This window comes from Cnephaeus nilssonii (assembly GCF_951640355.1).
Source record: "Cnephaeus nilssonii genome assembly, chromosome: 17".
Lineage (NCBI taxonomy): Eukaryota > Metazoa > Chordata > Mammalia > Chiroptera > Vespertilionidae > Cnephaeus > Cnephaeus nilssonii.
In genome coordinates this window covers 41,834,623-41,848,883 of record NC_137088.1, presented here as the reverse complement: position 1 = coordinate 41,848,883, position 14,261 = coordinate 41,834,623, and the positions used below count along the sequence as shown (strand labels likewise).

General features: G+C 50.4%; 1 protein-coding gene across 7 annotated transcripts in view; it reads right to left on the bottom strand.

The window, feature by feature from the left end:
• Positions 1–14,261, bottom strand: part of CACNA1D (calcium voltage-gated channel subunit alpha1 D) — a 298,642-nt gene that overhangs the window by 81,068 nt on the left and 203,313 nt on the right. For 5 of the 7 annotated variants that reach the window (XM_079794704.1, XM_079794707.1, XM_079794702.1 and 2 more), the window contains 8 exons: positions 13,188–13,275; positions 12,869–12,928; positions 11,816–11,842; positions 6,560–6,720; positions 5,411–5,636; positions 5,089–5,296; positions 2,210–2,330; positions 162–276 (listed from right to left, as the gene is read on the bottom strand). In XM_079794704.1, the coding sequence (XP_079650830.1) occupies positions 162–276; positions 2,210–2,330; positions 5,089–5,296; positions 5,411–5,636; positions 6,560–6,720; positions 11,816–11,842; positions 12,869–12,928; positions 13,188–13,275 (1,006 nt within the window). The remainder of the gene's footprint in view (positions 1–161; positions 277–2,209; positions 2,331–5,088; positions 5,297–5,410; positions 5,637–6,559; positions 6,721–11,815; positions 11,843–12,868; positions 12,929–13,187; positions 13,276–14,261) is intronic. The other 2 variants (XM_079794705.1, XM_079794706.1) reach the window with 1 other exon arrangement.

The window sequence follows — 14,261 nt, the reverse complement described above, 5'->3', positions numbered from 1 at the left end:
CGGGGCTCTGCCCCAGATTCCAGCCTTTTGGGCCGGCCCCACGTGGCCATCCACGATCACCACCAACCAGCAACGTGGAGCTGCTGTGGAGTCTGTGTGGCTTGGCCAGGCCTCACCTGCAGCTGGCTCCCCGGCAGCACCTTAAGCGAAAACAGCGTTACCTGGCAATCTTTTTCCTTTCCTTTTCTTCAGCTTCCTCTTTCTGAGCAGTATTCAAACTTTCAGCATCAGCCAAATTGTCTACAGCGATGGCCAAGAAGACATTCAGTAGAATATCTAATTTGAACATTTAAGGGTATAACACCTTTCTGATGCATGGTCAACAACAGAAACGTCGCACCCCCTGTGCACTGCAGGAGGCTGGTAACAGGGGACTGTCCCCTAGTGCCACGTTCACTTGTAAAGCCAGAGGACCAGAGCTGTGTGTTTTTGCTGTTGTTTTCTTTTATAAACTAGAAAACTGGAGAAGATAGTCTGGATAGAAGCAAAATTAAGATTCACTAAACTGCGTGAAAACCTACAAACGTCAACATTTCCTTTCCTGCGTGTGCATACGTGTGCTTGCACATGCACGTGTGTGCCTCTACACACCTAGGTATCTACAGCTATGAGACACATTGCATAAGACAATCTATAACATAAACATAGAGGGTCTTTTTCACTTTGCAATTTTGCTTTATGCATTTTGTTTTGTTTCATTTAGAATACACACGCCCATAACGCATATACATTTTGGGCATGTTTTCCAAAACAGATCCCTTTAAAGACAACACATTATGCAAATGATGATCCCATTGCACAAGGCAGTCTGAGCCTTTCTCGTTGGAAACGGCCTCTAGAGTGTGCAGACACCTCATTCATTCATTCACTGCACATCCACTGACCACCGCACGCCCGACTCACTGCCGGATGTGCTGGACTGTCCTTTTGAATAGGCCCACTGTGGCTAAATCTTTGACTACTGTGGTTGAATTCTATTTTTTTTTTCAAATAGTAAAAAGTTAGGTATTTGAACAAGTTAAAGGTTTTTGGCTTTTACTATAATGTATGTGTGGTTTCCATAAACGATTAAAAAAAAAATCAGAACAAGGCTTCCAAATCAGAAGATGCCTGTTTCTTATTTGCTAGCCGGCACGTATGTTTTTGAGAAGCAGGAGATGAGTGGGCAGGAAGTGAAGGTGGCTCCCGTCCCCGACTAAGCGTCTCAGCCTGAGCACAGACGGGACCCGCTGCAGGCGGGAGCCGGGACCTGAGATGGGAGCAGCACACACTGCTCACGCGCCCTGTGCAGGCTGAGGTCTCAGGCGGGCGCCGAACATGCAAACATAACCTAACAGGGACCGATGATGAGACAGCTGCCAGGGGATTTCATGCTCGACTAATCGAGTCGAGTCATTCAAGAGGGCAGGGACGTGAGTGAATTATATTAAGACTTCGAACCACCTTCGAGATGCTAGGCTATTTTTCACACAGAGCCTCTGGGAGTCTGAGGTGGCATTCATATGTTGGCACAACAGCTCTTCCACCGAGCATTCATTGAGGGGCTCTGCAAGCCGGGTCTTGTGCTAGGCAGGGAGGACGGAGAGATAAAGCAGACACAAGCCAAGGTGATGGGGTCGTGAAGGTTCCAATCGAGGTAAAGAGAGACCTGAGTTTCCAGAAGCCTAGGGCTAGAGAGTACCTCTTGGCAGGGAGAAGGAATAAACAAGATGGAGAAGTTACACAGCATGATACAGCAACGAGCCAATGGCTATGTGACTTTCAAAGATGTACAGGTCAGCAAAGTGAAGTCAGGTTCAGGGGGGCTTAGTTCAGCCACTGAAGGTGGGTCCCCATCAGTTATGAGGGGTCTTAAGAAGATATAACTGTGCCCGGCCTCCCAAGGACGATGGCACGGAGAGCCACCTGGCTTTGCCCTGAGCTATCCCATGGGACCTGCACGAGAAATGCGACACCTCGAGGGGCGACCACTGCTGCAGCGCAGGCACTGTCCCGGGCTCCTTCCCCCGAGCCTGCTCTCATCCTGCAAGGCCGCACTGGGACCCTGCCCATCCTCTGCTGACCCAGCAACGGTGAAGGAGGGCAGACAGAACAGGGTAAGGGCATTCACCTCCCCATCACAGTGGCCACCACGCCACCATGGGGAGAGTCAGAGGGAGACACCAAACAAGAGGGGGCAACAGCAACACCCTGGTCAGCTCAAGGATACAGTTCCCACAAATGAAGAGGATGATGAAGTAGATGCAGACGATCATCCCCGAAGATGACGGGCCCCCGTACGCCATGATGCCGTCATACATCACAGCGTTCCAGTCTTCACCTGTCAGAATCTAAGAAGCCAAAACTTGGATCAGCCGGTGGACCCACAATTCCCAGGTGTCTCCAGAGCACCGTGGCGGCTGCCTAGATCTGGTTTACGCTGCCTTTCACAGTCCGGTTTGCACTGAACAAATCCATCTGCTATCCCACAGAGTTTACAAAACATTATTTTTAATTATACCAATAGATGCGTTAATCGTTCTAGTGAAAATAACATGACCTATAAGACTTATGTACCCCAGCCCAGAGAGCATGCTATTGGGGTGTCTCTCTCTCTGGGATCTTTACTTGTGGATTTAAACTCACATGCACACTCAGAGGAAATGGGCAGCTGGAGTCTTCTCTGAGTGTGCATGAGAGTCTCATATACTAGATGAATTGTCTGCAATTTGCCTTCCCCCCGCCCCCCTCAACAGTATAGTTTGGAGACACTCTGTGTTAATAGCTTCATTTCATTCTTTAAAAAAAATTTTTTTTTTAAATCCTCACCCAAGGATATGTTTTCATTGATTTTAGAGAGAGAGGAAGGGAAAGAGAGAAAGAAACATTGATGTGAGAGAGAAACACTGATTGGTTGCCTTCCGTATGCCCCAACTGGGGACTGAACCCACAAACCTAGGTATGTGCCCTGACCAGGAATCAAAGCCAAAACGTTTCTGGTGCACGGGATGATGCTCCAACCAACTGAGCCACCAGCCAGGGCTCATTTCATTCTTTTTAACTGCTGCCTAGTGTTCCACATCGTTAACCAAGTGTGGAAATGGAAAACTATAGCTATGAATTTTTATAAGCAGGGAATTCTCTAAGTATCTTATGTAAATTTACAAACTACCTCATGAGTAGATACTAATAACTACCTGAATTTCAAATATAATCTTCTCTACTGATGACACTTGATAATTCAATCCATCATGAAACAGAAGCAGATGAACACTGACAGCAATTTGAAAATACACTAACTTCCAAAAAGAAAAAGAGACAGTGAGAGAGAGAGAGAGAGAGAGAGAGAGAGAGAGAGAGAGAGAGATATCTCTCCTATATCATCTATCTGGACCAGATACTTTAAAAATTAAAACCGTCGTGGTCACCACCAAACAGGAAAATGGGCAAATGGGATTTGATAAAGCAATTCACAGAAAAGGAATTATAAGTGGGCCTTAGTCACATGAAAAGACATTCAAGTTCACTCCTGATAATACCGTTTTCACCCATCAGGGGCAGTCCCACACCCCATCCCTGGAGGGTGAATGAACACACCCTCAAGGAGAATACTTGGGCAAGAGCATCCAAGCTGAAAATGCACACATACCCTCGAAACCAGCAGGCTCTGGGTATCCTACAGATCTGCTCTCACACATGTGCCCCAGAGCGTATGTTCAAGGTCACCCACTGAGGCAAGACTGGAGACAGTAAAATATTCCTCAGCAGGGGACTGCTCCATGAATTATGGCATGCCCATACTCCAGAATTTACGCAGCAGGGAAGAGGACGTGGCAACCTTTTGTGGGCCAATCAGGAAGGTTCTTAAGGACACTTTAAGTGATAAAAACCAAGATGGAAAATGGTGCAGAATGAGCTACCATCTGTGTGAATTCACCTGGAGGCAGGTGGGCAGGTTAACTGCCTTACATCTGAGCAAACATAACTCAAAGAATACACAAGAAGCTATTTAACGGTGGTTGTCTCCTAGACGGGGGCTTGGTGGGTGGATGGGAGGGAGGGGTCTTGATTGTTACTTTATATCCTTTTGCAATGTTTGAATTTTGTGCCATATGCATGTATTACAAAACAACCACCACACAGGTTTCTCTGAAAGAAATCAGAAAAACCAATGACTCATCAGTGGCCCCAAATTAAGTATATTTCAAAAGATTTTCAAGTATAATTCTGTCACAGCCTGTAGTAGTGACAGAAATCCCATTCACTTCCAGTGGCCAAGTGGGAAAGAATCTTAGAGATCATTCTCTCTCTCTCTCTCTCTCTCTCTCTCTCTCTCTCTCTCTCTTCTTTTCAGAAAAGGACAGTGACTTTCCAGGGTCACAGAGCTGAGCACTGGGAGAGCTGCCCCTCCCGCCGGCCCCACGGCCTCTCCAGCAGGGCCCGGAGCTCCCAGACATGCATGTGAAAAGCCACCAGGGCAGATGGCACTGTTAAATTTATCGACCAGGCTCTGTCCAAGGAACGGCTTCAGCCCCCAACATAGGAAGATGAAGAGGGGTTTAGAGCAACTCGGCTTCGAGCCAGGAGGGCTGGTGAGGCTGCGGCTGCCTCACACTGTCCCCCTGCTCCTCAGCCTCGTTGCTTGCAGGGGCCCCAACCACACAGACACCCTCAGAGGCCATGTGTCCTCATTACATCACATGAGGGGAGACAGAAAAGGGGCAGAAGGCTGCCACAACTCTTCTGTCACCCCGATTCCTCTGACTGCACCACAACGCTAGGGCTCTGGAAGTCACTTCTTCGCATAAATCTGTTATAGCCAGAATTGCAAAACTTGCCCTCAATCAAAAATTAGCACAGAACCAGAAAAGAGCCGGTCTCACAGACACCCCAGGGCCTGTGGTCTTGCAAAAACATTAAATCACATCCCATAGAGAGCAGGATTGAGATGCACAAGAGATTGCTTAAATGGAACAAAATGTATCGGAGCATCCATCACTGGGGTGGAGACTACTAATGAAAGCAGAACCGTTCTGTCTTACTGAGGCCACAGACAAGGAGGCACCTCATAACGGGCTTTGCAGGGAGGGGTGGGGGTGGGGGGCTCACCTGGAACACCGTGAGAAGCGCCTGAGGGAAATTGTCAAAGGTGCTCCGCTTGGTCTGCGACTCGTCGAAATTAAACTTGCCTCCAAACAGCTGCATCCCGAGCAAGGAGAAGATGATGATGAAGAGGAAGAGCAGGAGCAACAGCGAAGCGATGGACTTCATGGAGTTTAACAAGGACGCCACCAAGTTGCTCAGGGATGTCCAGTGCCTACAGGCCAAGGTGAGGGTGTGAGCTCGGAACGCAGAACGTCACCTGCCGGGACGCGGCTCGTCGCCACCTGGCATGCAGGGAACACCCGCGGCGAGATGCCGCCGTCCTCACCTGGTCACTTTGAAAATCCGTAAGAGGCGCACACAGCGGAACACAGAGATGCCCAGGGGAGACATGATTTCCAGCTCCACCAAGATGGTCTCCGTAATGCCCCCACACACCACGAAGCAATCAAAGCGATTGAAGAGGGAGACGAAATACGCCTGGAGACCCAGGCTGTACATCTTCACCAGCATCTCACAGGTGAACAGAGCCAGGAGGACTTTGTTCGCGATATCTGGAAAGACAAAGGGACGGGTGTCCTTGGGATCTCCTTGTGGGGTGCCTCCGACTCCTCTGCTCCCCGCCTCCCCCAGTCCCTGCTGTTAATGCCCCCGTCTCTGCTACTGCCTCCATTGCAGAGACGTGGCACTAACATCGATGGCCTGCTTGTCCGCCAGGCTCCAGTCCTGCTGCCGCCACTACCTAGACGTGTGACTCCGGAGAGGGTCCTTGGTCTCTCTGGGCCCCAGTCTCACGGACTAAGCAATGGGGAGGGGCAGCTCTCTGCACAACCTCTGATGCTTCCCAGCCCTCGGAGCCTACGATTGTCCCTTCAGTCCAGCATACTGTATTTCCTGCTCCTATCAGTCACAAAAGCTCTTGGTCTTGCTTACAGCACCACGACAGAAGCAGCAGTTGCCTATCAAGGTCATTTCTAACAGCAGAAAATACCTCGCGGCCGGCTGGAGAGTTGGATGGAAACAGATTTAACTTGATGTAAGACAGGCCTTCTCGATGGCTCAAAACGGCCACACTTAGAATGGACTGTCTCTGGGGATGAACTCCCACACCACACGGCTGGGCCGTCCGGGGCGGGGGAACCATCACCACTTGCCCAGAATGCCAGAAGGGAAAATAAAGCTTCCCTTTAGTGAGGGCAGGGGCGCGGGGGCGCGGCGGGGAGGGAGGGACTCGCTCCCCCACTGGCAGATTCCTCCATCCTAGGCTGTAACAGGGTGAGGACGATGACATGCCTGGCGCCCATCGCCTGCACCTCCACGCCAGGTGCACCGTGTTTGGACGGTTCTACGTTCTTCCCATCAGTGCGCACTGAACCGTTCCCGCACCTGGCACACACCGAGCAGGTAGGACTAACGTGCAGGGACGGCCGCGGGACTCCCTCATTGAGAACAAAGAGAGAAGAGCTCCCGCTTGTACCTTGGACCTGCGTCAGCCAGTCAGGCTGGTTGTAGTGCTCGGAGGAAATGGTTAAGGTGTTGAGAAACACCAGGACAATAACCAGCCAGTAGAACGTGACAGACTTCACGGCGGCTCTACATCTTCTGCGACTGAATCGGTTCCAGCGACGCCAGCGGCGGCTGCAAGAGAAGCAGATGTTAACTCCCTGAATGACAGATCTGGCACCTGCGTGTCCGGTACACATCCCTGGGAAATCATCTGTCTCCCACGCTGGGGGTCCAGATTGGGGTGGGGGTGCAGGAAGGAAAGACAGAACAAATGGCATAGAAAGGAACAGACCTCACAATACAAATTAGGTTGATCTTCAAATACAACTTCTTAAAAATACTATATCTTGAGTTGATCATGCTATCAGTTTCCTTCCTATGGCTTTCCGTAACTCCATAAGCCGTCCTACACAGTCCTCAAGCCAGTCAGGACATCTAGGTATTCATAGATCTGTGTGCAAATGCAACACGGAGCCAGCACACGCATGCAGTGCACATCCCCACCATATGGCGAGGGGTCTGTTGGTGCAGAGAGCCATTTAGCTTATCGTTACGTCTCTCGCAGCATCTCAATCATCATACAAAATTGATCAGGCAACGGAGTGCTCCAAGACCACAGCTTTCCTTTTAGAGAAACTTTCCATCCTCTCTTAACCCTGGGAGGTTTCTCTGGGGCCTGGCAGGGCCGTCAACGCTGAGTAGGACATGAGTCTCCAGACTGAGTCATCAGGTGCCCTTTCTAACTAGTGATGCTCAAAATATACCTTCAGGAGAAGAGCCAATATTGAATCATGTTTTCGTACAAATAAAAGGAGCCGAGCCCAACAGACAAGTAGCATGTCCTTTACTGACTTTCAGTGCTGGTTTGTAATCAGGGGAGGTATTTCCTCCGTTACGCTGTCTCCCCATGGAAAACACTCCCTGCCTCCGGATGGCTTGGTGGAGTGGGCTGTGCCCAGGGGGCTGAGTCAGAGGACTCTCCGGGCTGTGTCCAGGCTGCAGGCGGCTGACTCAGCTGTGCTCTGCTAAAAACACTGAAACCCAGGGGCCAGGCAGAGAGAGATCTGTGCTAACTCTTCAGCAAGACTTGGAACAAACAAGGTGCATTTTGTTATTGCTCTTGCTGTGTGGTTTCCAATGGCAAGAGCAGCTGGAAACACGAGGACCAGCTAAGAGAAATTCTGCAGGGGACACTAAGGACTGTCCCTGGGGCGAGATGCTCGGTGGTACGCAATTCAGTCCACACAAGCAAGGTGTGCACTAGTCTGAATAGGACCCGGCCTCGGTGGGCCTGTGTTGCAGGGACAGGTCATAGGTGTCTCCCAAATCCAGGGACGTGATCGCCACATCCCCGAAACCCTGCAGCACTCCCCGTCTCGCTCCTCACTGGGTGCTGAGTGCCCAGGCTCTGGGCCAGGCACTGGGCATATGGAGATGAGGAAGACACAGCTCCGAGGCTCCTGTCCTTGTAAAGTACGCAGAGTTACAGACTATAAATCCACACCAAGAGCTATTCCTGAGGTACGAGGTACAGGAGCAAAGAGAAGAGAGCTGCAAATGCTCTTTTAAAAAAATTTTTTATCCCAAGGTATTTTTTATACTGACTTTACAGAGAGTTGAAGCGAGGGAGGAGGGGGAGAGAGAGAGAGGCATCGATTGGCTGCCTCCTTCACGCACCCAACCAAGTCTGGGAATCAAACCCGAGACACTTCTGTATGTGGGCCTACGCTCTACCCACTGAGCAACTGGCCAGGGCTGCAAATGCTTTGTAAGAGTCAGGACAGTCTTCGCTGGAAAAGTGAGATTCCCCTCTCCACGGCTGAGTAGGAGTGCGCCAGGGGGCAGAGGGACGGGCACTCCACTCAGAGGAAACTGCAGGACCAAAGGACTCAGGTAAGAGGAAGCAGCGTGTGTGGTCTGTTTGAAAACTGAGAGCATCGGGGAGCAAGAAGGATCAAAAGATGAGGTCAGATGCTGAGCCACAGGCCAAATTGTGAAGGAATTTGCCTGCCCTCTGGCAACAGGGAGTCATGGGAAGGCTTTTAATGTTATTTTTAAAGTCCGGTTTATTGAGATATAATTTAGATGATAAAATTTACTCTTCGTAGGTATACTGTTTGTGACCACCACCTCAATTAAGACATAGACTGTTTCCATCACTCGGAGTTCCTTCATGGCCCCTGGGGTCAATCCCCTCTCCTCACCACAGCCCCTGACAGCTACTGAGCTGTTTTTTGTTCTTACTGTTTTGCTTTATCCAACAGGTCCCATAAATAGAATTATGCAATACAGGGAGGAGCAAAAGTAGGTTTACAATTGTGAGTATTCAAAACACAGTTTCTTCTTGTACTATTTATTATTACTTGTGCTCTGGTGCACGGATTCGTGCACATTGAAAGGAAATTAATTAGAAGGTGGCTGGTGGGGCGGGACTGGGTGAGATGGGCCGGACACACCCTAGAGCCAACCTCCTGTGGTCCCTCTCCAGCCGGCTGCACCTGGGGCGGCACCAGGGCTCAAAGGGCGTCTGCGGAGTGAGCAGGGTCCCTCCAGCAGGTGGGGTCCCTGGGCCTGGCCTGCGGGGATTGGGCCGAAACTGGCTCTCTGACATCCCCCGAGGGGTCCCAGGTTATGAGAGGGTGGTTCTCGGGTGACGCACCCTAGAATTGTGCTCCCTCCTCTCTGGTTCCGGGGTGCATCATCCAAGAACTGCAGCTGCCAAGTCACCGCAGCTCGGCAGCTCCTGCGTTGAGCGTCTGCCCCGATGGTCACTGTGCGTCATAGCTACCGTTCAGACGGTCAGACTGTCGCTTAGCCTTTTATATATATAGATTGTATTATTTTCCATACAAACAACTATAAACCTACTTTTACCACACCCTGCATATAGCTTTTTAGGGACTGGTTTCTTTCACTTAGCAAAAATACTTTTCAGGCCTGACCAGTTTGGCTCAGTGGATAGAGGGTCAGCCTGTGGACTGAAGGGTCCCGGGTTTGATTCTGGTCAAGGGCATGTGCCCAGGTTGCGTGCTTGATCCCCAGTGGGGGTCATGCAGGAGGCAGCCGATCAATGATTCTCTCTCATCACTGATGTTTCTATCTCTCTCTCCCTCTCCCTTCCTCTCTGAAATCAATAAAAATATATTTAAAAAACACTTTTCAGATTCATTTCTGTTGTTGTTTCTATCAGTTTTTTTCTCTTATTGCTAAGCATTTTCCCATTATATGGATGAACTATAATTTGTCTACCCAGTCAGCATTTGATGAACATTTGAGTTATTTACAGTTTTGGGTAATTATTAATAACACTGCTATAAACACATAAAAAGATTTATGCAGACATATAGCTTCACTTCTCTTATATAAATACCTTCAAAGTGGGATTACTGGATCATAAGGTAAATATGTGTAACTTTATAAGAAACTACCAACTTGTTTTAAAAATATCTGTCATTGACAAGTAGGAGTGCATGAGAATTCTGATTGCCTCCTTGACAGACCTTAATATTGTCATATTTTTAATAGATATACTAGAGGCCCAGTGCACGAAATTCGTGCACGGGGGGGGGGGGGGAGGGGGGGGAGGGGGGGTGTCCCTCAGCCCAGCCTGCACCCTCTCCAATCTGGCACCCCTCTCACAATCCAGGACTGTTGGCTCCCAACTGCTCACCTACCTGCCTTCCTGATTGCCCATAACCGCTTCTGCCTGCCAGCCTGATCACCCCCTGACCACTCCCCTGCCAGCCTGATTGATGCCTAACTGCTCCCCTGCTAGCCTGTTTTCCCCTAATTGCCCTCCCCTGCAGGCCTGGTCAACCCTAACTGCCATCCCCTGCAGGCCTGGTCACCCCTAACTGCCCTCCCTGCAGGCCTGGTGCCCCCCAACTGCTCTCCACTGCAGGCCTGGGTCCCCCCCATCTGCCCTTCCCTGAATGCACGGTCAACCCCAACTTCCCTCCTCTGCCGGCCTGGTCCCCCCCAACTGCCCTCCCCTGCTGGCCATCTGTGGTGGCCACCTTGTGTCCACATGGGGGCAGGATCTTTGACCACATGGGGGCAGCAATCTTGTGTGTTGGAGTGATGGTCAATCTGCATATTACTCTTTTATTAGATAGGATAGTGGTGTCTCATTGTGATTTTAGTTTACCTTTTCCTAATGACCAATGGTCATTTCATGTGCTTACTCGCTATCCATCTCTCTTCTTTGGTGACACGCCTCTTAAAATCTATTGACCATTTTTCAATTGAGTTGCTTCCTTATTATTGACACTATTCTTTATATTTTATTCTTTATATAAACTGAGCATTAGCCTTTTATCAAATATGTCCAAGAAAATCTTTGCCTAACCCAGGGTCACAAAGATTTTTCTCCTGTTTTTTTCTTCTAGAATGCTTACAGTTTTAGGCTTCACATTTAGTTCTATGTTCGTTAATTTTTATATATAGTGGTAAAGTTTTATATGTAGTGGTTAATTTTTATATATAGTGGTAAAATGTTTTAAATTAAAAAAGAACATTTATATGGAAGACTACACAAATCATAGGTGTACACTTCAATGAGTTTTTGCCAACTGAGCATGTCATAGCCCAAAAAACAGAACATGACTAGCGCCTAAGAAAACCTTCTGAACCTCCTTCCATGAAAAACTATTTTTGGGGGTGGGGAGTTAATCCTCACCCAAGGATATTTTTTCCAATGATTTTTAGAGAAAGTAAAGAGAGGGGTAGAGACAGAGAGAGAGAAACATCTATGTGAGAGAGACACATCGATCGGTTGCTTCCTGCACATGCCGTGACGGGGGCTGAGGATTGAGCCTGCAACCAAGGTACATGCCCCTAACCAGAATCGAACCCACAACCCTTCAGTTCATGGACTGATGCTCTAACCACTGAGAAAAACGGGCCAGGGTTGAAAAACTTGTAAGCAGAAAAGTGACAGAAGTATTTCTCTTGGAGAAATGACGCTGGGGGGATATGAAGGGTTGATTTGTGCCAAGAAATGTTTCATCTTGTTGGTTTGTGTTGGGGCAACATCTTCAGCACCTACTACGGTAACTACACTGCTCTCCAAGACGGTGCTCAATGTTTACTGGGCAGATTGTTCCTCGATATGAATACTGCAGCCCGAAGAGCAAATGCAAGTCTAGAGCAACTCCATGCAAAATTCAGAAGTTAAAGGGAACAACCAACACACATGCTTAAGAAAAAATGGAAAGAAGATACTGACCTGAGCTTGGATTTTGAGATGGCTTGACTGAAAGAAAGACAAAAAGAACATCATTCCTATCAGGAAGGCTTAAGCATATGCTCCCCCCACCACGTCAGCTGAGCTATCGGAAGAGCCATGCACAGCAGCCTGGCTCAGCACCCCCGGTTCCCACCGCGGGCTAGCTGGGGTATTTGCGGAGCAATAGCGAGGTGCTGCAGGTCCAGGCAGGCCAGGCTGAGCACCTGCCCAAGCCCTGGCGAGAGAAGACTCTTAGCCAGACGCCCTGAGCAGTCATGGCACAGACAGTGACTCTAGGGGTCCTTCTCTCCCCCACCTGTGTTCCCCACACTGAAGTCCGGGGGTCTCTCCTGCCTGCAACTCAGCCACTCATCTCAACAGCAGCAGGTGCTGCTGCTCTAGCAAATGGAGCACTGGACCAGGAGTCCTGGCTCTGCTATCCACTAACTGCGTGAGTCTGGGCAAGCGGCACACCTTTTTGAGCCTCCGTGTTCTCATCTGTCAAATGGGAAGGACAAACCCATTTCCCGTCTAATTTCCAATGTGGTAGGGAGGGCAGAGCAAGAGAAAGGAGGCAAATTCACTTTGTAAACTGTTAAGTATCCTGCCCATAACACATCATTTTTTATGCAGCACTGCCCAGGAGATCGAATTCTCTTAAAAACAACACCTGCACTTTGCAGAGATAAGACCTAAAAGATACCAGATGGAAGCAAACAAAACAAAGCTGCATGGGTCCCCCTCCCAAAGCAGGCTGCACTCTGCACATTCCACCCTGCTGGTCCCCACACTGCTGCAGTCCAAATCCTCTAGTAAAAAGCCAATGGGGGTTAATGGGATGGCGCCCTCCACTGGTAGGAGGGGGTGGTGCAGGGCTTCCAAGAAAAAGTGCTATAAGCATAGGGCAGGGTCTCGCCAGCCAGCTGCTATGCATAAGGTTGGGAGAACCCAGGAGCGAAGGAAACTTAAATATTCTCATCAGCCACTCTGCCATACAAGCTCTTCTCCAAGCACTGATGCGAGCACCAGCCCAGGAGGAGGATCGGGCTTTACCCCCACCGCCGGCACCCAGAGGGCCCGGCCTGGGCCGCACCGCTTCTTTTCCACCAGCACCTAGTGGACACAGTGGAACAGTGGGTTACCTGGCACACCCTGCCGCAGGTGCTCAGCAGGAGGGCCGCTGTGCAGGAGGAGGCAGGGAGGGGCCCAGGGTAGGAGGATGACCAAGGGGCCCAGGGTGAGCCCACCCGCCCCTCCTGCCCCTGAGGCTATGGCCCCCAGGCTTCATGGAAATCTGGGGTGTCTTCCTCATATTTGCTTCCCTGAGACGATGATGGCGGAAGCCAAGAGGGTAAGCTGCCTCCACACTCACCAGAGAGTTCCCCAGCAGCCTTGGTTCTCGCCTTCGCCACTTACGTTCTCCGTGTTCACAGATTCCGTCTCGCTGGTTGGCATGCTGGCTGTGGGGGGAAGGAAACGCTTCAGAGGGCGCACTGGAGGCGCTGCACGCCCCGGAGGGGCCAGTGTGAGATCCGCCACCAGCAGGCCCTCTGGGGACCTGGGAGGAGGGCAATGGACCAGCAGGAGTGCTGAGAAGCCAGCACCTCCACGCAGGGGAGCCTCTGCTGCCATATCCTGCCCAGCAAGCCCAGGGCCCCCTCAGGAAGAAATTCTGTCCATCCAGACGTTTCCCGAGAAAAGCAGCCTACGGATCAAACAGGACCCTGCCCTGCGCTTGGTTCCAGCTTATTCTCCTGGTTTCCAGGTTTACACTGAGGCCACCAAGACATCTCAGGACACCTTGCCTGCCCCGGCAGGCGGACTCTAGAAAACCTGTGAACAGACCAATACTTCATGAACACATTATTTTAAATATATCGAAGGGGAGGAGGAGTTGTGGGTGGAGAAGGTATATGAGGTACCAGGCACAAAGTCTTTTGAGAAGTTGAAAACCCTACTCAGTGTTAGTGACCTTCTCTGATATCTAAGACGTGCTGAGCTTGTGAAGCCAATATGTAGAAGCTCTCACCACCAAAGCCGGACGAGAGCACTAGGGAGGTCTCCTCCCACCCCGTGACCAGGGCAGAGCTGACTGTGGTCCCAGCGCCGCCAGTGCCTCTGGGCATGCTTCACGCCGCCACATCAGGGTCCGGAGCAGAGCGGAGGAAATGTGGAAATGCACCCACTGGTGTCGGGGGGCCCAGGGACCCACTCGAGCCACCATCTGGCACTTGGCTGTTTGTTTGCATCCACTTGATTCAGCCCCATAAACATCACGAGCATGTGCTGGAGACCAGGTGGGGAAGGGGGTGCGGGCACCCAGAGGGCACAGCACTGCGCTGCCCTGGAGGGCCAGTGGGAGAGGCAAGCCCAGATGGATTCAATTAACTGCAAATACAGAAATATAGACACACACCGCCCCGCCCCCCGCTCAGGGGGCTGGACA